Source organism: Canis aureus, chromosome 19 (genome assembly GCF_053574225.1).
Source record: "Canis aureus isolate CA01 chromosome 19, VMU_Caureus_v.1.0, whole genome shotgun sequence".
NCBI lineage: Eukaryota > Metazoa > Chordata > Mammalia > Carnivora > Canidae > Canis > Canis aureus.
The window spans coordinates 49,708,901-49,733,774 of record NC_135629.1 but is presented as its reverse complement, the minus strand read 5'-3'; the positions used below and the strand labels follow the sequence as shown (position 1 = coordinate 49,733,774).

General features: G+C 56.9%; 2 protein-coding genes across 4 annotated transcripts in view; one reads left to right on the top strand and one right to left on the bottom strand.

The window, feature by feature from the left end:
• Nucleotides 1-4,868: 4,868 nt before the first annotated feature.
• DCAF15 (DDB1 and CUL4 associated factor 15) lies at nucleotides 4,869-12,717 on the top strand. Its single transcript, XM_077859690.1, has 13 exons — nucleotides 4,869-5,027; nucleotides 6,719-6,816; nucleotides 6,907-7,042; nucleotides 7,782-7,888; nucleotides 7,972-8,111; nucleotides 8,208-8,378; nucleotides 10,269-10,703; nucleotides 10,792-10,883; nucleotides 10,962-11,090; nucleotides 11,185-11,270; nucleotides 11,493-11,597; nucleotides 11,684-11,799; nucleotides 12,173-12,717. The coding sequence occupies exons 1-13, from the start codon at nucleotides 4,896-4,898 to the stop codon at nucleotides 12,226-12,228; spliced, it is 1,803 nt and encodes a 600-aa protein (XP_077715816.1). The 5' UTR covers nucleotides 4,869-4,895; the 3' UTR covers nucleotides 12,229-12,717.
• Nucleotides 12,718-12,799: 82 nt separating this feature from the next.
• RFX1 (regulatory factor X1) overlaps nucleotides 12,800-24,874 on the bottom strand; it is a 30,970-nt gene continuing 18,895 nt past the window's right edge. For all 3 annotated transcript variants that reach the window (XM_077859688.1, XM_077859687.1, XM_077859689.1), the window contains 14 exons: nucleotides 24,098-24,192; nucleotides 20,843-21,221; nucleotides 18,976-19,157; nucleotides 17,829-17,948; nucleotides 17,625-17,740; nucleotides 17,305-17,423; nucleotides 17,089-17,198; nucleotides 16,635-16,786; nucleotides 16,447-16,544; nucleotides 15,284-15,433; nucleotides 14,968-15,176; nucleotides 14,462-14,615; nucleotides 14,337-14,382; nucleotides 12,800-14,225 (listed from right to left, as the gene is read on the bottom strand). In XM_077859688.1, the coding sequence (XP_077715814.1) occupies nucleotides 14,056-14,225; nucleotides 14,337-14,382; nucleotides 14,462-14,615; nucleotides 14,968-15,176; nucleotides 15,284-15,433; nucleotides 16,447-16,544; nucleotides 16,635-16,786; nucleotides 17,089-17,198; nucleotides 17,305-17,423; nucleotides 17,625-17,740; nucleotides 17,829-17,948; nucleotides 18,976-19,157; nucleotides 20,843-21,221; nucleotides 24,098-24,192 (2,100 nt within the window). In that variant the 3' untranslated portion in view covers nucleotides 12,800-14,055. The remainder of the gene's footprint in view (nucleotides 14,226-14,336; nucleotides 14,383-14,461; nucleotides 14,616-14,967; nucleotides 15,177-15,283; nucleotides 15,434-16,446; nucleotides 16,545-16,634; nucleotides 16,787-17,088; nucleotides 17,199-17,304; nucleotides 17,424-17,624; nucleotides 17,741-17,828; nucleotides 17,949-18,975; nucleotides 19,158-20,842; nucleotides 21,222-24,097; nucleotides 24,193-24,874) is intronic.

Sequence of the window (24,874 nt, the reverse complement as noted above, 5' to 3'; positions counted from 1 at the left end):
CGGGCTCCCGGCATGGGGCCTGCTTCTCCCTCTGCCTGTGTCTCTGCCTCTCTCACTCTCTCTGTGTCTCTCATGAATAAATAAATAAAATCTTAAAAAAAAACAAAAAACATAAATGATCACATCCATTGGGTCGGGTTGTAACAACAACAACAACAAAAAAACAGAAGATAGGGGCACCTGGGTCGCCCAGTGGTTGAGTGTCTGCCTTTGGCTCAGGTCATGAGACCCGGGGTCCTGGGGTCAAGTCCCACATCAAGCTGTCCGCAGGGAGCCTACTTCTCCCTCTGCCTATGTCTCTGCCTCTCTCTGTATGTCTCATGAATAAATAAAAATTTTAAAAATCTTAAAAAAAAAAAAAAAAAACAGAAGATAACCAGTGTTGGCAAGGATGTAGAGAAGCTGGAACTCACTATCCACTCAGGTGCTACAACAATCTCTGGTCCCCTTCTGGTCTCCACTCCAATACCTGGTCTGTGAACATGACCCATTGGTTCCAAATATGGCCACTTTTCTCCATCTCCATGCTATTACCTGAATCCAAGCCACTATAACTTTTCCCTCTGGACTCCCTGAGGCCATTCTTGCCCACACAGAAGCCAAATGACCTTTCATCAAAACTCTTTTATCTTTTTAAAATATTTTATTTATTTATTTGAGAGAGTGAGAATGAGACAAAAAGCACAAGCAGGGAAGGGACAGAGGGAGAGGGAGAAGCGAACTCAGCTCAGCAGAGCGCCCGACATGTGGCTCCATTCCAGGCCCCTGAGATCATGACCTGAGCCAAAAGCAGACATTTAACCCACTGAGCCACCCAGGCGCCCCTTACCAAAACTCTTCAAAAATTTTGAAAATTTGAAATAATTTTCTTTTCTGTCCTTTTTTTAAAAAAATATTTTATTTATTCATGAGAGACAGAGAGAGAGGCAGAGACATAGGCAGAGGGAGAAGCAGGCTCCTCACAGGGAGCTTGATGTGGGACTCGATCCCAGAGCCCTGGGATCACGCCCTGAGCCAAAGACAGAAGCTCAACCGCTGAGCCACCCAGGTGTCTCTGAAATAATTTTCAATTTACAGAAGATTTGTGCTACGGACTAAATGTCTCTGTCTCCTCTAAATGCATAGGTTGAAACCTAACCCTCAATGTGATGGTATTAGAAGGTGGGACCTTTGGGAGGTGACTAGGTCATGAGATGGAGCCTTCATGAGTGGGATTAGGGCCTTATTAGGGGAGCTGGTGTTCACATGATTCTGCGTGCTCTCTCTCTCTCTCTCCCTGTCTCTCTCAGCCATGTGAGCATAGGTCGAGGAAAAGCCTATATTTAATCTAGGAAGTGGTCCCTCACCAGATACTGGCTATGTCAGTGCCTTGGTCTTGGACCTCCCAGCCTCCAGAACCATGAGAAATAAATGTTTGTCATAAATTTACCCAGTCTGGCCACCTCGGTGGCTCAGTTGGTTAAGCGTCTGCCTTTAGCTTGGGTCATGATCTCAGAGTCCTGGGATCGAGCCCCACATCGGACTCCCTGCTCAGCGGGGAGTTTGTTTCTGTCTCCTTCTGCCCCTCCTCCCTGCTCATTCTCTGTCTCTCTCAAATAAATAAAATCTTAAAAAAAAAAAATCACCCAGTCTATAGCATTTTTAGTATGGCAGCTCAATGGACTAAGATAATTTGCAAAGTTGGCACCCTGCAAATTTGCCAACTTCTTGTCTATCTTTCACCCCACTGGCCTGAATGTTAACATCTTGCATAACGGTGCTATAATTGTCACAACTAAGAGATTAACTAACATTGGTATTCACTAAACTACACATTTAATATGAATTACACCAGTTTTCTCTCTGATGTCCTTTTCAGTTCCAGGATCCCATCCAGGACATCACATTTCATTTATCATGCCTCCTAAGACTTCTCTAATCCATCCCAATGTCTTGGTCATGCTCTGTTTCTCGTGACCTTGACATTTTTTTCAAGATTTATTTATTTATTTATTTATTTATTTATTTATTTATTTATTTATTTATTATTTATGAGAGAGAGAGAGCAAGTGAAGGGGAGGGGCAGAGGGAAAGAGAGAATCTCAAGCAGACTCCACGCTGAGCATAGAGCCCAATATGGGGCTCAATCTCAGGACCCTGAGATTATGACCTGACCTGAGCTGAAACCAACAGTTGGACACTTAAACTGACTGAGCCACCCAGGTGCCCTTCATGACCTTGACATTTTTTTAAAAAGATTTTTATTTATTCATGAGACACACACAGAGAGAGGCAGAGACACAGGAAGAGGGAGAAGCAGGCTTCATGCAAGGAGCCCAATGTGGGACTCAATCTGGGGTCTCCAGGATCTCAACCTGGACTGAAAGCTGCACTAAACCGCTGAGTCACCCGGGCTGCCCTGACCTTGACATTTTTGAAGTGTCCCAGTCAGGTTTTTTGTAGAATGTCCCCCAATTTGGGACAAACATCTGATGTTTTCTCCTGAGTAGACTGAAGTTATGGGTTTGGGGGACAGTACCAGAGAGTGTCGTGTACTCTTCACGTCATATCAGAGGTCCATGCAGATGACTCATTGCTGTGATGATAATGTAATGTTGGTTGAGGTAGTATCTGCCAGGTTTCTCCGCTGTCAAGTTACTTTTTGCCTTTTCCATACTTTTATTCCTTAGAAACAAGTCACTAAATCCTGCCCACACCCAATAAGGTGAGTTAAGCTCCACCTCTTGAAAGGAGTAATAGCATACATTGTGTGGACATTTTTTTTTTTTTGAAAGAGAGAGTGAGAGAGAGAGAGAGCACTTGATCCCACAACCCTGAGATCATGACCTGAGCAAAATCAGGAGCTGGACACCTAACCTAGTAAGCCACCCAGGCACCCCTGTGGACATATATTCTTAAAAATCCAGTAATTAATAAATATTTCAGGAGAGATGCTTTTATGGTAAGCAAATGTCCCATTTCTCCTTAAAGTTTCATCCAGTAATTTTAGCACTCATTAATAGATCTTGCCTGCTGCAATTATAACCATGTTGTTTGCCTGATAATGATTTTCTATTTCCCTCATTCCTTTTTTACCTTTTTTTTAAGATTTATTTATTTATTTATTTATTTATTTATTTATTTATGATAGACAGAGAGAGAGAGAGGCAGAGACACAGGAGGAAGGAGAAGCAGGCTCCATGCCAGGAGCCCGACGTGGGACTCGATACCGGGACTCCAGGATCGCGCCCTGGGCCAAAGACAGGCGCCAAACCGCTGAGCTGCACCCAGGGATCCCCTCTTTTTTACTTATTAATTGCACATCTTCTATATGGATGGGTGTTCTCTTTTCCCTCATTTTTTATTCAATCATTTATTTATACCAGTATGGACTGATTGGTATTTATTTAATTCTTTGGATCACAATGATCTTTTATTGTTAGTTTTTTTTTTGTTTTTGTTTTTGTTTTAAGTAATCTCTTCACCCAACACAGGGCTTGACTTCCAGGCCCTGAGATCAAGAGTTGCATGCTCTACCCGCTGAGCCAGTGAGGCGCCCTATGGATCACAATGATCTTTTAACTCTCATATCAGATTCCATCATTTACTAAAAATCTCCAGAGACTTCTCTTTATGCTTAAGAGTAAAATCCAACTCTCTTGCTTACCAACACTCCCTGCCTGCTTTCTGGTGCTTTGTCTCTTTTCCTTGCTCATTTCTACTTTGGCCCAACTGGCCTTTTTGTGGTCTCTCGGTCAAGCCACCCTCATCCCTCTGAAGGCTTGGCCTTTCCTAGAATATTCCTCTTCCTCACCTGCACAGAGCTCCTCTTTGATTGCCTTGAGCAGCCTTCTTCCTTTCTTTTGATTTCTAATCCTTGCTGGAATTAGGTATCCGAAATCTATTTCCTTCTTTATCATCTGTCTTGTTCACCAGCGTCTAGAACACAGTAGGTGCTCAATAAATATTGACTAAATGAATGCATGAGGCTGGAAGAACGTGAAGAGCAAGATCCATTCACTTCCTCCCTGATTATAGTCACAGTTGAGGTGTACGCATGTCAGGTACTCAGCACACTACACTGTAAGCCCCTAAGTTTCATCCTGTGTAAAATGACATAATAAAAGAACCTATTTACAACTGTTGGTAAGATTAAATGATCAAATGCACATGAAGACGATACTCATAGCAGACATTCAACAATCGTCATTGTTAATGACGATTAATATAATAATCATTATTATTACTGTCATCTGTAAAATGGGCACAACACCGACCTACGATGTAGAATTACTGTAAGCTCAGAACCGTGGCTACCATGGTGTAAAGCGCTATACAAGCGATCCATGCGATCATTATCATCATCATCATCCCACCAGGCCGCCCGCAGGCGATCTGAAAGAGGTTTTCATCGAATCTCATGCTTTTTTGCAAATCCCTTTCGTAGGCCTGGCCGGGCGGCCCCAGGATACTCGCTAGGCCTCCGCGCATTCGGAGAGGAGGCTGTGGGGACTCCGGCCCGTGTGGACCACGGGCTCCGGTCGCCCCTCCCACGGGCCTGGACCGCCTGCCGTCTCCATGGAAACCCACCAGCCGCAGGGGGGCGTGACGCCGCCGAGAGGGATGGGGGCCCTCGCCTATCGGGTCACAGTCATCTCCGCCCGGGGCGCAAACGGGGCCTCTGACGGGTGCGTCCTTGCGGAAAGGCGGGAACACGGCGGCGAACCACGGGGGTTGTACCGTCCCCACCAATCAGGGGCCGCGCTGGCTGTGACGGACAGGCCTAGCGGGAAGAGGCCCCGAGTGCGGGCCGCCACCCAACCGACCGGCCGCAAGGCCGAGAGAGGGCCAATGAGGAGGCGGCGGGGGTGGGACCAAAAGGCCGGTTGCTCCGGAAGTGGAGGGAGGGGGTGAAAATGGCGCCCAGCTCGAAATCGGAGCGGAACAGCGGGGCCGGGAGCGGCGGCGGCGGCCCCGGGGGCGCTGGGGGGAAGCGGGCAGCGGGGCGGCGGCGGGAGCACGTCCTCAAGCAGCTGGAGCGGGTCAAGGTGAGGCCTGGAGCCTGGGAGGGGCGCGCCGCAGGGTGGGGAGAAGGGACGAGGGAGGCGGAGGGAGGGAGGGCGTTCGCGGGGCGAGGGGTTGGGGGCGGAGCCCCGGGGGAGGGGGCTCGGGGGAAGGGGGCTGGGCGGGGCCCGGGGGGAGAGGGTCGGGGGGAGGGGGCTGGGACGCGGTTTGGGATGGAGGGGGCTGGGGGCGGGGTCCGGAGGAGGGGGCTTGGATGGAAGGGCTGCGGGCTTAAGGAGGAGGGGGGCGGTCCAGGGTCAGACTCCTTTTTCAAACCCCTGCTCCCGTGGCCCCTCCGTTCCGGAGCCTTCCCGCCCCCTTGGCGGAGCGTCTGCTCCCGGCTTTGGGCTTCCTCTGCCTAGTGTTCCTCTGTCCCGGCTCTGACCGCTCCGCAGCCGGGAGTTCCTGTACCTGGGTCTGCCTCCCCCATTGAATGGGAGGGACCTCCTTGGAGAAAGCCCGGTCTTCCCCCTCGGACTGGGAGCGCCCCGAGCAGGGCTCTGAGGTCTCCATCGGACTGTAAGCTCACAGTGCACCAGCATATCTGCCCCCCGTCGGTTTGGGAGCTCTGCTGTCAGGTCAGCGGCAGCCTGGCCAGAACTGTATCCCCGTGGATGGGGAGAGCGCCTTCTCCATTAGGCTGGGAACTCTGTGAGGGCAGCGCCGCGTCTCCTTCTGAGAGGTCCTGGGGCAGGGACAGTCTCCGCCTTCAGCCTGGTTGTTCCCTGGGTTGGGCTGTGGCTCCACCCTTAGCTTGGAGGCTCCCCGGACCGGGATTGTGTCTCCCTTGTCAGCCTGGGCCTCTCCGGTAGGGCTGTTCCATCAGACTAGGATCTCCTTGAGGAGTGGGCTGTCTCCCCCATCTGCTAGGGAGCTCCCCAAATAGATCTCTTTCTCATCGCACTGCGCTCTGTACAACTCTTGGTTTAAGGCCAAGGATCTCACTCACTCACTCAGACTGGCCTGTACAACTCAGGGTGCACTGATCCCCCACTACCCAGCTTGTGCCTGCCTGCCCCCCCCCAACTCCTCCCCCACACCCACTACAAATCTTTCCTTTAAGTTTTTGGGATGAGGGATTCGGTTAGAAGGTGGCCAGGTTAATTGAGAAGGGGGAAGTGGGCAGGAATTGGAAGGTCACTGGTCAGCCCCACCCTTCTGCCTCAGAGGGTCCCCAGCCGAGGCCAGGGCTGTCCCAAAGGTCCTGAGCACCCTGTGTGTAGGGTCATAGGTGAGGGACAGGTGAGTGCAGTTGGTCAAGCCTCCTTAGTGGTCGAGGACACCTGCAACTCAGTGCATCCTGAAGCAGCCTTCAGGAAGGCAGCCAGTGGCCCACTGTGACCCATGGGTGACTGGGGAACCTTCCCCAGGGAGATAATGCCAGTGCTGGCCCTTAGAACCTGGGTGCTTGGGGGAAGAGGGGCTCTGAGGCTGAAGAGATGTGAGGTTGGGAGGGTGGCATGGGTCCCTGGTGGAGGGGAGGCTCAAGTGAGGCCCAGGTGATCCATCTTCCCCAGCTATTTCCACCTTCCAGAGTTTGGACCACTCTTGACCGTCATGGTTGTCAGGAAGTGGGCTGTGTGTCTGGGCCAGACCCTGGGGGTGCTACTCTGCTTTAGGTGAGGGGACTGGGGAGGTGACAGTGCCTCAAGAGCCAGGGCTGCCCCTTCCCCAGATCAGTGGGCAGCTCTCCCCTCGCCTCTTCCGGAAGCTGCCGCCCAGGGTCTGCGTCTCCCTCAAGAACATTGTGGACGAGGACTTTCTCTACGCAGGGTGAGGCTGCGGGGCTGGGGCAGGGGCTGGCGGGCGGTGGGGGCGCAATAGGCTGGTCCTGACCTGGCCATTCCCCCCCACCCCTCACAGACACATCTTCCTGGGCTTTTCCAAGTGCGGCCGGTACGTTCTTTCATACACCAGCAGCAGTGGGGATGACGACTTCTCCTTCTACATCTACCATCTGTATTGGTGGGAGTTCAACGTGCACAGCAAACTCAAGCTGGTAGGGCTGGGCCCAGGGCTGGGCTGTCCCTTCCAGCAGGTGACCCACAGGTCCCATCACTCCCCGAGCCTCTGCTTCCTTGTCCATAGAGTGGGGAAACTACTCCATGTGTTAGGTCAAACCTGATGTGAAATTGCCGTTTTCATAGTTGAAAGCGGGTAAACAGCAGCACTTTCTTGTGACTCAACTCAGTATATATAGCCTGTAAGAAGGAAACGGCAGGCTCAGGCCAGGTGGGACCCGTTAGGTTTGCTAGCTCCTTCACTTCACCCTGACTTTGACACCTTGACCTACCCCTCCCCCCACTCCAGGAGGTGAGTGCTGTTACTTCAGTTTCTACGTGTGCTCAAAGAGGTGAACAGGTTTCAGGGTGAACAGCACTTGGAACTGCTGTGTCTGGCAGAGTCTGATTTCTTGGGGCAGGGCTCCCATCAGCCCCCCCCCCCCCCCCCCCCCCCCCCCCCCCCCCCCCCCCCCCCCCCCGTGCTGGGCTGGCCTCCCTGATTCCCCTGCTTGTAAGGGGAGCCTGCCCAGCCTGTTCTTGGGAATGCAGAGTGGGGTGGTGTAGGGGCTGCTTGGGACTCCCTGGCTGGAGCCAGAAACACCCCTAGCCCCCCAAAAGGTTGCTCCTGCCAGCTCAGCCCCAGCTCCCATTCCAGCCCAGCGTCATGTGGCTTTGGGCCCCCTGCCACCCTCCACCCAACCCGCTCAGACCCCATACCCTGAACTTGCTGCTCAGGTCCGGCAGGTGCGGCTCTTCCAGGACGAGGAGATCTACAGCGACCTGTACCTGACCGTGTGTGAGTGGCCCAGCGATGCCTCCAAGGTCATTGTCTTCGGCTTCAAGTAAGACTTGGGGACACGGAAGGCCTGGGGACACGGGAGGGGCGGTGCATGGGCCAGGCTGCTGAAGGTGTGCTGGCCCCTAGCACCCGCTCAGCAAATGGGATGCTCATGAACATGATGATGATGAGTGACGAGAACCACCGGGACATCTACATCAGCACTGTGGCGGTGCCGCCACCAGGCCGCTGCGCTGCCTGCCGCGAAGCCAGCCGGGCCCATCCAGGTGAGCGCCTGGGGACCTTGGGGTGCAGGCTGGGGTGCAGGCTGCCTCCCTGCCCCGAGGCCACAAGTGAACCTGTGTGGCATGTGTTAACCGCAGGTGACCCGAGTGCGCAGTGCCTGCGGCACGGCTTCATGCTGCACACCAAGTACCAGGTGGTCTACCCCTTCCCCACCTTCCAGCCTGCCTTTCAGCTCAAGAAGGACCAGGTGGTGCTGCTCAACACCAGCTACTCTCTGGTGGCCTGTGCCGTCTCGGTCCACTCAGCAGGTAGGCCCCCCCGGGTCTGATGATAGGCCCAGTACGTGCTGGGAGCCTCAGAGCTCCTGGTCCCCTGTCTCCGCCTAGCCTCCCTCCGGGGGTGGTCCTGTTACTACCCCATGTAACAGATGAGGAGGACGAGGTATGGAGAGGTGACATCCCTTGTCCAAAATCACACAGCTGGAAAGCAGGACTGTTGAATCCAGAGCTAGCTGTGTTCCACCCCAGCACTGTCCACTAGAACTTTCTGCAGGGCTGGGATGGTCTATATTTGCTGTGTCTGCTATAGCTGCCCCCATTAGCCACTTGAAAGCAGCTTGTGTGACCAAGGAACTGAGTTTTTAATTTCAGTTCTTTTTGGTTGAGTTTCAATAGCCACATGTGGCCACAGCTACCATGCTGGACAGTACAGTGTTCTTTTCAAAAATTTAAAATTTCAAGGAGTGAGTGGTCAGTGGACATGTGGCTGTCGTGCGTCTTTGGAAATAGGAAATATGCCAGTGAAGATCACAGGGTGATGTCCCTTGACGGAGTGCTCAGCATTAAGAAGCTGATAATGCTACCGGCTGGTGGTGATGTGGGGCCCTGGGTCTCCCTTGTACTCTCAGGGCCACATGGCAACAGTGTGACTACAGCCCCGCTGTCCTGCGCCTGGTTGTGTCCGAGGCTCTGGGGGCTGCCTACTGTCTATTCTTGGGGATCGGGGAGGTAGGACAAGGCGGGTATTCTCTTGGATCAGCAGTCCCAGTGGGCACCCCAGCATGCATGTCCATGGAGCATGCCTTCAAGACATGCTCGAATGCAAAAGAAACGAAAGGAGATCTATGGCCAGATAATGATACCACTTATGTATAAATTAAAAATATATTCCAGTTTTGCAAGAGCCCAGTCAAATACAAAGATATCCACCAACTACAATAAAATGGTTGCCTCTGGGAGAAGAAGGGGAGTGGACATGAAAAGAGAATTAAATGTGTATATAACTAAGATCACAAATCAGCAAGGGCCAGAATGCCTTGTGCCTAGGCCCATCCAGGGACCCCTGGCCCTGGCCACCTGGGCCACTGTACACAAGGCCCTGCCCCTCATCAAGCTGCAAGCCCCCAACAAGCCAGGCCTAGCCAAGGCCCATACCCCATGTACCTGTGGCTGTGGGTCCCTGTAGGAAGGGTCGTGTGGGACAGGACTCAGCTGCGTGCAGTCGGGGCTGATGGGGGCACTGTCACCTGTACCTAACACTCACCTCACCGTAGGCGTATTGTCTTGCAGTGTGGCCTTGGCCAAGTTTCTCTCTGAGCCTTTGTCCCTAGTCTCCGGACACAGCTCCTACCCTCCCAGCATTGATGGTGGGGGGCCCCACGGAGGTGGTGAAGGGAGAGCCCCAGCTCCCGGCGGTGCTGCTCAGTGAACTTGTCGGGGTCGTCCATGCTGAGCCCACATTCCCCAGAGGGGGAACTGGTCCCTAGTCAGGCAGACACAGACGGAGGCCTGGGATTTGGCTGCTCTGTGCCCAAGCCAGCTTGATTCCCGATGGGGCGATGGATGGCTGTGTAGTAAACTCAGACTTCAGTGATTTTTACCTTTTGTCGCTATAGACTGTCAGCTTCCCAAGGGCAAGGATTTTTGTATCTTGTTCACTTGTGTCCTCAGCGTGTGGCATTTGGTAGATGCTCCAAATTGAAGCCTGAATGTGGTATTGATGCGCATGTGTGTGTATAGGCCTTTTCCCCTTCTGAATGTTTCAGACTGATCTTTGAACATAAGTTAAGTCCTCTAGAAGGGTCTCTTCAAGGTGGATCTCTAAGAATCACCCCTGGGGTGGTAGGGAGGTTGGCAGTGTCCCAAACTTGAACTCGCCTGTTGACCACCCCCTACCTGCCTCCCCTCTTTTCGTTCCAGGCGAGAGCAGCTTCTGCCAAATCCTGTATGACCACACCACCTCCCCGCCGGCCCCTCCCAGCCCCCCTGGGCCCCAGAGCCCCGAGGTGCCCCCCGCCCTCCCCAGCCCCTGCCCTGAAGCAGCTCCCGCCCGGCCCCCCGGGGCCCCCGAGCCATCGCCTGCCATCGCCAAAGCCAAGGAGTTTGTGGCTGACATCTTCCGCAGGGCCAGAGAGGCCAAGGGAGGGACCTTGGAGGAAGCCCGGCCACCCCCGTGCCCGGGGCCCTCAGGCAGCCGCTGCCGCCTGCCCTCCGAGCCCCTGGCCCCAGGCGGGGAGGTGGTACCCCGAGATAGCCCCCCCGCGGCAGAGGCACCAGCTCCAGAGCCTGGTTATGTCAACTACACCAAGCTGTATTACGTGCTGGGGTCCAGCGAAGGGACAGAACCGGAGGACGGTGAGCGAGCAGGGCCCGAGGTGTGGGAGGCCAGCCAGAGGGGCCATCAGCCCCACCCCACCCCTACCCCCACCTCCTGTTCCCTCAGAGTTCGAGGATGACAAGATCTCCTTGCCCTTTGTGGTGACCGATCTCCGTGGCCGCAACCTGCGGCCCATGCGGGAGCGGGCTGCCGTCCAGGTTGGTGCCAGTCCGGGGGCAGCCCCTGGGGAGCCTGCCGGCGTGGCAGGTGATGCAGCCCCCCACCCCCACCCCCAGGGTCAGTACCTGACGGTGGAGCAGCTCACACTGGACTTTGAGTACGTCATCAATGAGGTCATCCGCCATGACGCCACCTGGGCCCACCAGTTTTGTTCCTTCAGTGACTATGACATTGTCATCCTAGAGGTGGGCCCTGGGAGGGGACGGGGTGGGCCCAGGGCCCCTCTCTTCTGGGTGTCACTCAATAGCTGTTACTGCCATCCCCTCCCACCCACTCCAGGTCTGCCCGGAAACCAATCAAGTCCTCATCAACATTGGCCTGCTGCTCCTGGCATTCCCGTCCCCAACTGAGGAGGGCCAGCTCCGGTGAGTGAGCAGGGATGCCCCTCACTTGCCAGCAGGCAGCCACACTCACATACTTAAGTGGAGGTGGGCAAGTGGGGATGTGAGACGACCTCCCCTGCCCCCAGAACCTGGATCGGGCACTCCATTCCTGCTCCAAAGACAGAAATCCCCAAGTCGCCTGGGTCCCAGCTGCAGGACCCATTGGTCCCATCCCTTTCTCCTTTGCCCCCCACCCTGCTGCAGACCAAAGACCTATCATACCAGCCTCAAGGTGGCATGGGACCTCAACACAGGCATCTTCGAGACAGTCAGTGTAGGCGACCTCACCGAGGTCAAGGGCCAGACCAGGTGAGGTGGGGCTGGGGCAGGGGCCGAGGGCCAGGGACTGGGGAGGGTGGCCTGGGTGATGAGAGCCCTCACCCCCTTGCCCTCAGCGGCAGTGTCTGGAGCTCATACCGCAAGAGCTGCGTCGACATGGTCATGAAGTGGCTGGTGCCTGAGAGCAGTGGCCGCTATGTCAATAGGATGACCAACGAGGCGCTGCATAAAGGTAGGCTCCATGACCTGTTGACGGTCAGAACTAAGGCCCTTATCTGGTGCTATGCCAGGCCTAGAGCAGGTGCGATTCATATATTCCTGAATGGAGTCCACTGGCCATGCTAGTGGATACCAGGTAACTGGGGTGAAGGAAGGGCTGGCTCAGAGGGGACCTGGCAGGTGTGGCACCTGGGGACCCCCAGCCAGTCCATTCATTTGCTCTGTAGATGTCTACTGGGTGGCTGCAGGTGGGAGGCCCACAGGGTAACTCAGGGTCACTGCCTTCTGGAACCTGGGGCCCAAGTCCAGTCAGGGAAAGAGGCACCCCTGCCCCCACCAGCCTGGGCCTGCAGACTCCGAGGCTCACCCCTGACCCTTCCCTGCAGGGTGCTCACTGAAGGTTCTGGCGGACAGTGAGCGATACACATGGATTGTGCTGTGAGGGCCCGGCCGCTCTGGACACTGACTCCAACTACCTCCGCGGCCTGGGAGCTGGCCGCCTCCCTGGCAGCCTCTCCCCGGCTGGCCGGCCCACCGATGCCCGACTGATGAGCGGCACTCGTGTTAGGCTGCGGGGAAGGGGGCTGGGCGGGGCAGCCCCTGGTGGCCCGAGAGTCTGGACGCTTCTTATTTATGCCTATTTAAGTTGGGAAGGGGCAGAGGGAGGGAGCCCCCTGCCCCACCAGCCTCAAGCGCCCATCTTCACCCTGCGCTGGGCACAGGCCCTCGTTCTCTGCGCCTCTGCCCCCTTTCCTTGGCTACAGCTGTGGACATTACCCCCCTCCCCCTCAGGGAGGCCAGTTGGACCTCCTTGTCCTGCCCTGCCCGCCCCAGCCTCCCCACTCACCCGACACTGAGGTGGCCAGCCTCGTGGCCATCCCCTCCCCCTGCCCGTCCTTCCTCTTCATGTAATAAATGTTTTATTTCTGAACCTCCCTCAATTCCCTTTCCTGCCGCTCGGGGCCCAGCTGGAGCCCCCAGCCCCAAGGCCCCTCGAGTCAGCAGCAGCCACGTATCACAGCGGAATTTATTGTGTTTTAAGAAAGACTACAAAAAGGTAGAAAACAGCTCGGCACACTAGACTACCACACGCGTGGACACTTTCACGGCCAGGAGGGGGGGCCCCGAGGGAGTGGGGAGGGGAAGTAGGGGGGGCCACCCCAAAAGCTGTAGCACGCGGAGCACACAAAATAGTGATTTTTATACAATAGGTCAGATTTTTTTTTTCTTTTTTCTTTTTTTTTTTTTGCTGTTTGCCATAAACATCTATCTCACAGGTTGAAGACACTGAGAAAACCGGAACAGATAAGGCCATGATGGTTGGAAAAAAACCAACAAGTTACCAACTCCGCTCAGGCGGCTCACAAATCGCACAATAGTCATGTGGGGGGCGGGTCGCACTGCACGGAGGAGGAGCACAGTCTCCCGGGAGAGAAGGAGCACAGAGGTTCCATTACAAACCAGAGGCGGGTGACCTGGGGCACTGGGGTCTTGGATCTGAGGGAGCTGAGCCCCCAGCCTGGGCCAGGACAGGCGGGCACTTATGGGCCCCACTGCCGGCAGCAGGCCCCTAGGGGCTCCCAGGTCCAGCCCAGCCTGCTGCTCTTTGGAAGCTGGAGGCAGTGCCCCCTGCTGCCCTCCCCCCAACCAGGCTGGGCAGTGCCCCCCTCGAGGGCTGCGGGGCAAGGGAGGGCCCAGCTCTGGAGAAGATGCGACACCCACGGCTTTAATTGCACTTATACCAAGGAGTAGGGAGCAGTGGGGTTGCTGGGGGAGGGGTCCCGGGGCTGCTGCTGACAGTGGGGGTCCCCAGGTGACGCCCACCTGTGCCCACCTGGGGCTCAGGGTTGGGCCCGGGACAGACTGTGCAAAGCCAGCGAGCTGAATAAGTTAACGGTTCCACAGGGGAGGGGGGCCTGCCTGCCTGCCCCCCGGGATGGCGGGAGGGAGGGTGGGGCTGGAGGAGGGAGATGCTGAGGCCTTGGGGGGGCCAAGGAGCCTAGCTGGCTGTCCCACGGGGCACCTGGGCACGGCGGCGGGTTCCTTAAGGCACGTCTTTGTGTCAGTTTGCAGCTGCGGCTCCGCCCGGCCCTGTGATTGTGCCGGCCCCACTGGGGGCGGGGACCCCCTAGCCTTCCCTGTCTTGGAGGCCCCCTCCCGGCCCTGGCCGAGGCTGGAACGGTGACGGCAAAGCCACAGAAGCTGTGAGGGACCCTGGAGTGGACGGGCGGCGGGGGTGGGGCGGGCGGGGCGGGGGAGGCCGCGGGGCTTAGCTGGAGGGCAGCGCCTGCACGAAGAGGCCACGCGCGTCTGTCCGTGCCAACTTGGCCGGCGGCTCCAGGGCGTCAGGGCCCAGCGCGGGCGACTCGCCGCCGGCCGCCAGCGAGATGTCCTGCGGCAGCTCATCCTCGCTCTCCTCCTCCTCTTCCTCCTCCTCGTCTGAGGCACACAGAGCGGGGGCCCGGCTCAGCGGGGGGCGCCGCCTCCACCCCCCCCCCCACAGACATACACAGTCAGCCGCCCGGAGGCCTCGAGACACGCCCCGCCTACCTTTGTCCGGGTCTAGGGGGTTCAGCGAGGTGGTCAGGTTGGCGAACTGCAAGGAGGCAAGACAGGGAGTGAGGATCCCGCCGAGGGGCGCCCCGCCCGCGCCCTCCGAGCCCCGCCGCGCGCACCTCGCCCATGACCGCGATGGGGGTCTCGCCCTTGGCCTGGGCCACGCGGTGCTCGATCAGGTAGTACATGTACTCGTCGTAGAGCAGCCGGATGAGGTGGAAAGAACCAAAGCTGGCAGCGCTGCGCAGGGTCAGGTCCCGGATCACCATGGAGCTGTGGGCGGCGGCGGAGAGGAGGCCATGAGGCCCGGGGCGCCCCCCGCCCGCCCTCCGGGCCTCGAGGCCCCGGCGCGCCAGCAAACCCAGCTACCCCGGCCCGCACTGGCTTCCCAAGCGCGGCCATCGTGAGAGCTTAGGGGCTTCGCCCTGCCCACGGCCGAAAGGGCCTCCGCCTTGGTGAAAGCAATCCTGCGCCCCAAGGAAGCCGAGGAGGGGGGTCTTCTCGGGCCCCACTTTCCGCGAGGAGGCGTGGCCTCCGTGATCCCGCGTTGGCCCGTCCCAGAGAGGAGGAGCCGCCCGAGGCCCCGCCCTCTCCCGCGCGGGCCGCCCGCAGAGCCAGAGCGCACCTGTAGAAGGACCACTTGAGGAGGAAGAGCTTGGCGGCCTTGGGGAAGCCGGCGCTGCCCTGGTAGGGCTTGAGCACCTGGCTCACGACGCCGTCCAGCCAGGCCGCCCACTGCTCCAGCGAGTTCTGCTGCTGCAGGGTCACCTTGAAGTCCTGCTCCAGCCGCTGCACCACGCGGTCCTCGCAGCGGCACACCCACGAGGCCTGCTCCTGGAGTACAGCGGGCAAGTGCTCAGCCGCCGCCCCGGGCCGCCCCGCCCTCACCTGCGCTGTCCCGCGCTCACCTGCCCTGTCCACCTGCCCTGTCCGGCGCTCACCTGCACGTTGGCGAAGTCCACGCGGTTGAGGTCGCTCAGCATCTGGTTGATCTGCGCGGTGTTCTGCAGCACGGCCCGAGCCGCCTGCGCCAAGTGGTTGAGCGACGTGTAGCGTCGCAGCGTCTGCGCGAAGGCGCCGGCCGCTGCCACCTGCGGGGCGGGGGTGGGGGTGTGCGCGTGTGCTTGCGGCTGGCGCTGGTGCGGAACCCACCCCCCACCCCCCACCCCCTCAGCCCTGCTCCACCCGCTGCAGCTGCAACTTCTAGGAGCCTTTCTTTCTCCTAAAAGAGAAGGTTGTACCTCATTGCTTTGGTTGACAGATCAAGGGGTCGGGATTTTCAAACTTCGGGTGGACACCCAAAGTATGGGACCACAAAAAATTCGCGTAATGTGTCTGACCTGCATTATTATTAAGGATTAGGACACAACAGAAACCCTCAGAGGGCACCGCCTAGAAAGGGCAGTGCTTGCACTGTTATTCCCTTGAACATCAGGTTGGGCGGGGGGTGTGGTCCCTCTCAGTCGTTGCTGTGCTCACAGCATTGAGAACCGCGCTGCCACACAGTAGGTGCTCAATAAATAGATGCTGAATAAATGAATGAATGCATTTATTTATTCATTGGATCGAGCTTCTACTCCTTCCACCTCTCCACTGCACCCAGGGGTGAGGCCTCAGATGCCCAGTTCTGTGTAACTGTCTCATTTTAAGGACGACACCCCCCTTATCTTCCTTTTATTATTTTGCTCAAGAGCAAGCACATCACATCTAACTCCTCACATCAGAGTAGTTAGTGAATGTGCAGCATTGATGAAGAGTGCCGTTATTCTGTTCCCTCATAGATGCTGTTTTCTTTTTTTCCTATTGAAGCTGTCTGAAGAGAACTACTTCAAGTTGCATTTGGTTTTTATTTTTTCAAGATACTGTGTTGTGTACAAAAGACCACAAAGGGGTTGTGTTTCAGAAGTGGGTACCTGAGGAAGCTGGTTTGTCAAAACAATACCCAAAGCTCACTCTGAGGAACAGGCAGGACAAATGCTATGGCCTGTATGGGGGACCATGGCCTTCAGCCCCCAGTTCCACAGGCAGGAGCTGGGCTGTGCACCCAGGCTGGCCAATCGGGCCCTCCCTGTAAGCCGGTGCCCAGCCCCCCATCTCCCCTCACCTTCACACGCAGCATCTCCTCAGGGATGTTCACCATGGCATGGGTGAGCCAGCTCTCCAGGCTCTTGGCAAAGTTCCGGATCGCTTGGGTCAAGGCACCTGCGAGGGGGGCAGCAAGGAGGGGCTGAGCAGGACGGTGGCGGGGTGGTAGGGTGGTGGTCAATGGTGGGGTGGCTGCTGTGTACTCACTGGGGATGGGCCGCAGTACGTCAGGGATGAGGATCTCCACCAGGCCCTGGTACAGCACGTTGTCACAGTGCTTGGTCCACTGCAGCACTGGCTCAAACTTGGAGAGGAGCACCAGGCTGGCCTTGGGCAGCCGCTTCTCAGCCTCATCATGCCTGTGGGCACCCGCCCCACCCCCCAGGTCAGATGGGGGAGGTCTTACACACAGGCCCCTGCCCACTGCAGGGAGGAAATGGCTTAGGGGGGCTGCATGTCCCATGCATGCAGGGGGCTGCATGTCCCCCATGCAGATACACAAGCATGCTTGGGAGCGGGAGTCAGGAGGCTGTGGGGACCCCACCAACTGCAGGTTGCAGGCAGATGCACCCGCGGCCAAGGTCTGGCTGCCCTGGCCCTGGGTGCTGACTCTGCGGTGCCCCCCTCCTGCTCTCCTCCCCACTCCCACCGAGGGACTCACACGGCCAGCGGAGGCGCCTCGTTGGGCTGGCTGAGGTTGTACCTCCAGAAGGTTTTCCACAGCGTCTCCACCAGTGTGAACTGCAGGTTCACCATGACATCGACAATGGCCTGTTGGGGAGGCTGGGTGCTCAGGGATGTGCGGCGGGGTTGGTAGGGGGCAGAGCGGGCAGCATGCCCTCCCCTCGCCCCTGCCTGCTGGCCCAGCTGCCCCTACCTCACAGTGTTCCCGGTACAGGACCTGGAAGGCCTTGATGTCCCCAGGCCCGACGCCCTCAGGGAGCACTTTGCCCTGGAGGTCAAGCTCTGAGAAGTCAGGGAGACTCCGCGAGGCATCTGGAGGCAGGAGAGGACACCATGAGGGCTTTTACCCTCCACCTGCCTGCCCCCCTCAAGCCCCTCCCTGGGGTCTTATCAAGGTGTCCTCAACTTTCCTCACAAGCGGGGGTCTCCTGTGGGCAGTGGGTCATGGGGAGGCTCAGGGAAGGCAGATGAACCCCGGCCCGGCCCTCGCCCCATGGGCCAGGGTGCTCTCACCCAGGAACTGCTGGTACTGCTGGACCTGGGCGCTGATGTCGGACAGCCCGGTAGCCTGCTGCGGCCCCACGGCCACACCGTTGGTCATGCCCTCCATCTTCTGGATAGGCTTGAGTCTGGGGAAGGAGAGGGTGGGGCGCTGAGACAGGCCAGCACGCCCTCCCCCACCCACCGGCACAGGCAAGAGCCGGCCCCCCCTCCTACCTCTGCTTCTGCGAGAAGGGCTGGCCCCGCATGGCCATGTGCTGCTGGTCCTCCATCAGTCGCAGCAGGGGCGAGCTGGCCTTGATGCGCAGGCCATAGTAGTGGTACTTGGAGTTACCCCTGGGAGGGAGGCAGAGGCTGAGAGCTCGGCTGGGGGGCGTCCAGTCGTCCACCAGGACCTTCATACCACACCTGCCTCCCCTGCTCGGGGGCCACACAGCTTGGGGGCAAGACCCATGTTCCACAGAGCCAGGGGTGCTGTGCTGGGGAAAGTACAGGGGCTGTGGGTGCCAAGAGAGGTCCCCTTGTACCAACTGAGTTCCAAGAAGACAGGGCCAGCCGTCTGGGGCACTCCTCAGCCTCCGATCCCGGCATGGAGCAGGAGCTCAACAGTACTTGTTGACTACTGTTATGACAATCTGCCAGGCACTGTTCTGAGCACTTAGCATATATAAATCCACGTGTCCCTTAGCTCTATCCTATGAAGGGTGCTTCTGGCATCCTCCAGGGACAGATGAGGAAACTGCGGCACAGAGAGATGTGGTACTTCGCCCATGGGTTATGCGTAAGTGAATGAGGTGACACCTAAGCCGGGACCTGGACTCGAGAGATGAGCAGGGCTCACCCCAGGGAGGTGTGAGGGTTGCGAAGGATTAGAATGGAAGGGTGGGCTCAGGGGAGGGCCCCTTGTTCCTTCCTACATAAATTCAGACTTGAAGGCCCTGATTAAGCACCAACTGTGGGCAGCTACCACACCCTCAAGGTAAGTGCATTTCAGCACTGGAGGCCAGATCAGAAAGAAAAGAATAACCACAAAAGGCATGTGGGATAGTGCTCCATAGTAAGGAGGGAGAGCAAGCAGGGAAGGGGGGGTGGGGAGTGTCAGGGAAGAGGGAGGTGGGAAGGCTTCAGTTTCAGTTAAGGAGGCCATGAGGGCATTTAAGTAAAGAGATGGAGAAAAGCACATGAAGGTGGAGTCACAGCTCATGCAAAGGTCCTGTGGTGGGAGCGTGGGGATGTCAGAGGAAAGGGCCAGTGGAGCTAGAGCAGAATGAGTAAGGGCATGAGAGGGATAGCTGCGGCCCTGGAGAACTTGGGGTGGGGGCGAGGGTGGGCCTTGCAGCTGTCGAGGGTGGCGGTGGCCTACCTGGTGCCAAGACGTCGGGTGCGCAGGCCCATGAAGACAGAGCGGATGAGCTTGCCAAAGGAAGCGGCGTTAACGGGCTCCAGCTTCTGCTCCTGGCAGTGCAGCAGGTAGTGGCAGTAGAGGGTGCTCCGCGGCAGGCTCACACCCTCCGCCGTCTCATAGTTGTCTAGGAGCCACTGAACCTGGGGCCGGACCAGGGACAGAAGAACACTAAGAATCACCTTCGTTTCTCGAGTACTCGTTGGTCAATGCTCTCTGTACCTATTTCCAATTGTGATCCTGAGAACCACACTGTAGGGCCCATCATATCATAATCACCGATGGGAACTACATCCCATGAATTCTCTAAAACTGCACTGTAGTTGCTGCCAACCACATGGGGCTATTTAAATTAATTAATACTGAGTGGAAAAATCCAATGTCAAAAGGTCATGTGGAGTATGATTCATAGAACATTCTCTAAATGACAGCATTCTAGAAATGGGGAACAGATTCGTGGTTGCGGGGGTGGGGGGGGCAGGAGGTGGTGGTTAGGGATGCCAGGAGGGAGGAGGGTGGGAGTTACTATAATGGGGGAGCAGGAGGGCGATCCTTGTGACATGGAACAGTTCTGCATCTTGACTGTAGTGGTGGTTTCCCAAATGTACACTCTGATGAGATGTAAGTAGACACCCACACTGTACCAAACCCAGTTTCCTGGTTGGATACTATACTGCAGCTATGAAAAATGTAACCAGTAGGGTAAGGGCGGGGGGTGGGCATAGGGATCTCCCTGTACTATTTTTGCAGCTTCCTTTGAAACTACAATTACATTAAAATAGTTTAAAGAAAAACAAACTCAATTCAGTTCCTTGGTGACCCCAGCCACATTTTAGGTACTCACTAGCGACATGTGGCCAGACGCCTCTCTATTGAACAGCACGGAGGAATATTTCCATCAATGGAAAATGCTTTATAGGACAGCATTGTTCTAGCACAGAATGTTTGCAAACTTCAGGTAAGGACCCGTTATGGGGTCATAAAATCAGGTAGGTCACAACCACATTAAAAAAAAAAAAAGGGGATCCCTGGGTGGCGCAGCGGTTTGGCGCCTGCCTTTGGCCCAGGGCGCGATCCTGGAGACCCGGGATTGAATCCCACGTCGGGCTCCCGGTGCATGGAGCCTGCTTCTCCCTCGGCCTGTGTCTCTGCCTCTCTCTCTCTCTCTCTCTGTGACTATCATAAATAAATAAAAATTAAAAAAAAAAAAAAAAAAAGACTAGAAACCATGCTGCACGGGAGTATAAGGGAGGGTCTGCTTGCTTTCCGAGAAGCTTCTGTTTTGGTTATGTGGTCCATGATGGGTTGCTATGCAAAGGGCGGTCTTAATATCACTCCAGACCCCAAGTTCCAAGAGGACAAGGACTACGAGGACTCCTCCCAGGACTATGAGGCCCTGACCCATCCACAGTCACAGAGCTAGTGGGGGGCTCTGCCCAAGTGACTCCATACAGCCTACCTCTGCGCAGAGTTTGTCTTGATGCCTTCAGATGGACAAAGAACCTTGCTCAGGGCCACTCCCCCCACGCTGGTGCCTGCCTCTCCCTCCCCTTGCTCTATACCCGCCATCATCAGTTATAATCACAGGAGACAACACTTTGTGAGGCACTGCTCTAGCAGCTTCATGCGTATTAGGTGAGGCCCAGAGAGGCTTGGGACCTGTCTGAGGCTACCAGTGAGGATTTGATCTCAGAATATCTTCATCTGAAGACTCTGGTACAATGGTTATGGTGGCTGATGGTGGCCACCAACCACCCAGCCCCATCACCTCCATCCAGTCCCCCTCCTCCCACCGCCTGCCTCTTCTGGGGCCCACGCTGGCACTTACGGTGGCTGGCGAGGCACGGGTGGTGTGGGAGTAGGACTGGCTGGCACTGCCCAGCATGTAGCCGCCCTGGATCACATAGGTGCCTGCTCCGCTGCTGCCGCCTCCGCTGCCGCCACCACTGCCACCACCCCCGCCGCCGCCTCCCCCACCGCCGCCACTGCTGCCACTGCTGCTGTTGCTGGCCCCACCTCCGCTGCTGGTGGAGCTGGTGACGACCTGGCTGCCGGACACATACATGGGCACAGAGCCGCTGCTGGCCACCGCCTGGGAGGTGGCGGGTGTGCTGACCTGGGCGGCTGTGCCCGCAGCTTCGTAGTAGCTGGTGCCCGCTGTCTGGGTGTACAGCGGCGTCTCCGGGTAGGGGTAGGTACTGGAGCGGCTGAGAGAGAAGCAGAGGAAGGAGTCAGAGGGCCAGAGCCTGACGGATGGGGCTCCCGGGGGGCGGGCCCCTCCCGGGAAGGGAGTGAGGAGCAGCAGCCCCAGCGCAGCCAACACCTAGTTACCTACAGGGGACCAGGCACTGCCCTGAGTGCTTGGTGGGACACAGTTTCTCATTTCATTATCAAAGTGGCCCCTGGCATGGGAGTCCACATCTCAGGTGGGAAGAAGCCAACTTGGAATAGGCCACACACTCAGTCAATCCAAAACGAAACAAAACAAACAAACAAAAAACAATTATTGAGTACCTACTGTATGCTGGACACTGTTCTAGGCACCTTAGACCCAGCAGTGGGTAAGCAGAAAAGGCCCTGCCTGGAGGAGTTAATGTGGTGGGGAAGCCAGAGGAGAAGCAAGCATGAAGGTAAATCAAGGCAGAAGGTGGGCCTTGCCCAGGTGGTAAAAAATGCAGGAAGGTGCTGGAGAAAGGGGAAGAGCCACCCTGGGGAGTCATTCAGCGATGACTTTTGGAGTGCAGAGTACGTCCCTTTGAGGCAGCGACATAGCCTGCCCTGGAGCCTTCTCCCTAAGCCATCCCCGGACCGGAGTCAGACGATGCAGGCTCACGGCTGCAGGGTGAAGCAAGAGAGTGAAAACTGGGGTCCATCTTTAGAGGAAAGCTAAGTGAAAGGTGTCAGAATTCTACAGAGGGATGAGAGAGAAAGAGGAAGGTCCTGCCCAGAGAAGCAGCTCCAGAACATTCTGTCAGGTGAATGGAAGAGGTGGGGAAAGGAAAGGATGGGGTTTCCAGAAGAGTGGGGTGACCAGGCCCCATTTCATATCTCCATCTGCATCCGTGGGGGTGGAGGCCCGCGGAGGGGAGCAGGCCTTTCACAAGACAGCGCTGGGCACAATTTGGGTTTCTTGCCTTAGAAGGCACTGCTGGAGTCTCCCAAGGAAAGCAGGGGAAGGAGACTTGAAGGCCTCTGGGGCTCTGGGGGCAGCAAGGAGAGGTATGAGGGTGGGGGGTGGGGGAAGGTACGGTCACCAGAGCTGAGCACCCTGCCTGCTGGACACCAAGATGCAGCTCTTGACCAGAGCACCCTGGTCCAGATGGACTGAGCTGGCACAGAGCAACCCTGACAGCATGGGACCCAAGCAGCCCCATCAAGTGCCCTCCACCCCACCCCCAGGCAGGGACCGCAGCCAGCCCAGCCCAGCCCAGCCCAGCCCAGCCCAGAGCCCCACATGCTGACTGACTGAATGAATGAATGTGTGTGTCTCTAGTCACGGCCTAGATGGGGCCAGGGACAGAGGTGCAGGGGCTTTGGCCAGGGTGGGGATCCAGGCTGGCAAAGGGCTGGGAACCCAGTAAAAACCCACTGCAAGAGAGAAACAGAAGACACAATGCCGCTAACAACTTCACACAGCAGAAGAATCTGACGGCAATGATGGGCTACGTGCGATCACACATACTATAATCACGGAGAGTAGAATTCAAACGAAGCAAAGGACAGATGCTACCAAGGGAGGGAGAAGGAGCCAGCGTGGCACCACAAGGTCTGGGCTTGTGCCTCGGCTCCGCTTCTCACATCCCTAGAGGCCCTAGGGGGCCATACTCTTTTCCAGAGTGTCCCCTATGCTCCCTACCCACTCTGGTCTGCATGGCTGACTGGCAGCACTGGAAATAAATCAAGGGAACTATGAGGTAGCTGGATGCCACGGACCATGACTCAGGTGCCCGGGTCACACCCTTGGGATCTACTACAGCATCATAACTCGGAGACTGAGTTGCTCCATGAGCTAATCCACAGCATCATGCCCACGTGGGACAGGGGAGAGAAAAACAAAACAAAACAAAACAAATGCAAAGAAAACCAATGGAAACTTCCAATAATTAAAACAATAATCACTATAATCCTGCAATTATTACTATGGGTGATGGGAGAAGGCGGTATGTGGGGTATCCGGGACGAGAGGGAGCCAGAGCCAGAGCTAGGGCAGGACAAGGGCATGCTATATGCCTGCTGTGGTACATATTAATGCTGCAGTGTGGGAGTGGGCATCACCCAGGTGTCAGCCAGGTGTGCACTGACTATGTGGGTTGTGCGACATTTGCACAGTGAAGCGCCACACAGCCATTAAACAGAGCGACCATAGCCCACTCAGGGAAACAAGGCAGAGCTTCAAGACATACCGCTGGGGTAAAAATAAGGAAGAGAACACTCTGCCTGTTTCTGAACAAAAAAGGGGGTAGTTTCTATTCTCAGAACATCTCTAGGAGGAAACAAAGAAACAGGTCACAGCCCCCCCTTTGAAGCAAGGTTAGGCATCAGGAGTGAAGATTTTTCTTTTTTTTTTTTTTTTTTTAAGATTTTATTCATTCATTCATGAGAGACACACAGAGAAGCAGAGGAAGAAGCAGGCTCCATGCAGGGAGCCCGATGTGGGACTTGATCCCGCGACCCCAGGATCACACCCTGGGCCGAAGGCAGGCACTAAACTGCTGAGCCACCCAGGGATCCCCAGCAGGGAAGATTTCCTCTGCACTGTTTAACATTCTCTATTACTTAAATAATTTAGTCTGTTACAAGTAAAATTGTCTTTTTCCTTTTCTAAAGACGAGGCCCATCTGACTCCAAAGCCCTAAATTACACTGGGGTGCCTTTGCCAAGCTGCGAGGGGTTCCCTCTGCTTTGCCCCTGCCTGGCGGCTGCTGGTTATCCTTAAAAAGCACCCACCATCTGTCAACCCAAGGCCTTGAAGGCAGGCTGGTCTGCTTGGGGTTGGGACGCAGGCCTCAAGTCCTAGCAGGGTCCTGGGCAGAGACATAGGTCACCCCCTCCTCTGCCCTCCCCCAGCCCTCTGCCCACTCACATGGCACTGGCCGTGTAGCTGGCGTCACCGCCCTCCACATACTGCACTTGGCTGGAGTACACGTGTGGGACAGGCACCTGCTGCAGCTGCTGCACCTGGGGTGGGAGGAAGGGCACACAGGAGGTCAGGGGTGGGCCAGCTCCTCTGCCTCCATCTCTAAAGGGCTGGTGGCTGTCCAAGCTTGCAAGGACACCTGGGTCCCCCAGGCTGCATGTCTGGACTTTCTGAATACATCCTGGACAGAGCCTGGGGTCAGAGGCCCAGGGCCGCGGGCTCCGCCAGGGCTGGGAATCAGGCTGAGGTGTGTCAGAGCCAGGGCTCTGTGCTTAGACTGGGGACAGCAAGAGCAGGGCCTGACGTGGAGTGGGCTGAGAGGACCCCAGAGTCCTACTGTGGGCGTGGAAGCTGGACCCCAGGGATAGAGCCAAGCCCTGGCACAGGGCTGTCACTACAGCTAGTCAAAGCCAGAGCCTGAAACTACGGACAAACAGGGCCTCGGGGGTGGAGCCTGCATGGAGGGAAGGATCCCCGTCTGCAGGGGCGGGGCCTGGAAACTCGGTCCAGGACGTCAGGGGCGGAGTGAGAGATCAGAGGTGGGGCCCCGGTTCGTGGGACGGAACCTGGAATTACTGACAGAGCCTCGGGGGCGGGGCCCGAGTTCCCCACCCCCACCCCCACCCGTCTGTGGGAGCCGAGCCGGGGGCCTGGAACCCGCCTTGGGGGTGGGGTGGGGGTGGGGTCAGGGGCGGGTCCCCAGACTGGCCGGGCGGCGGAGGA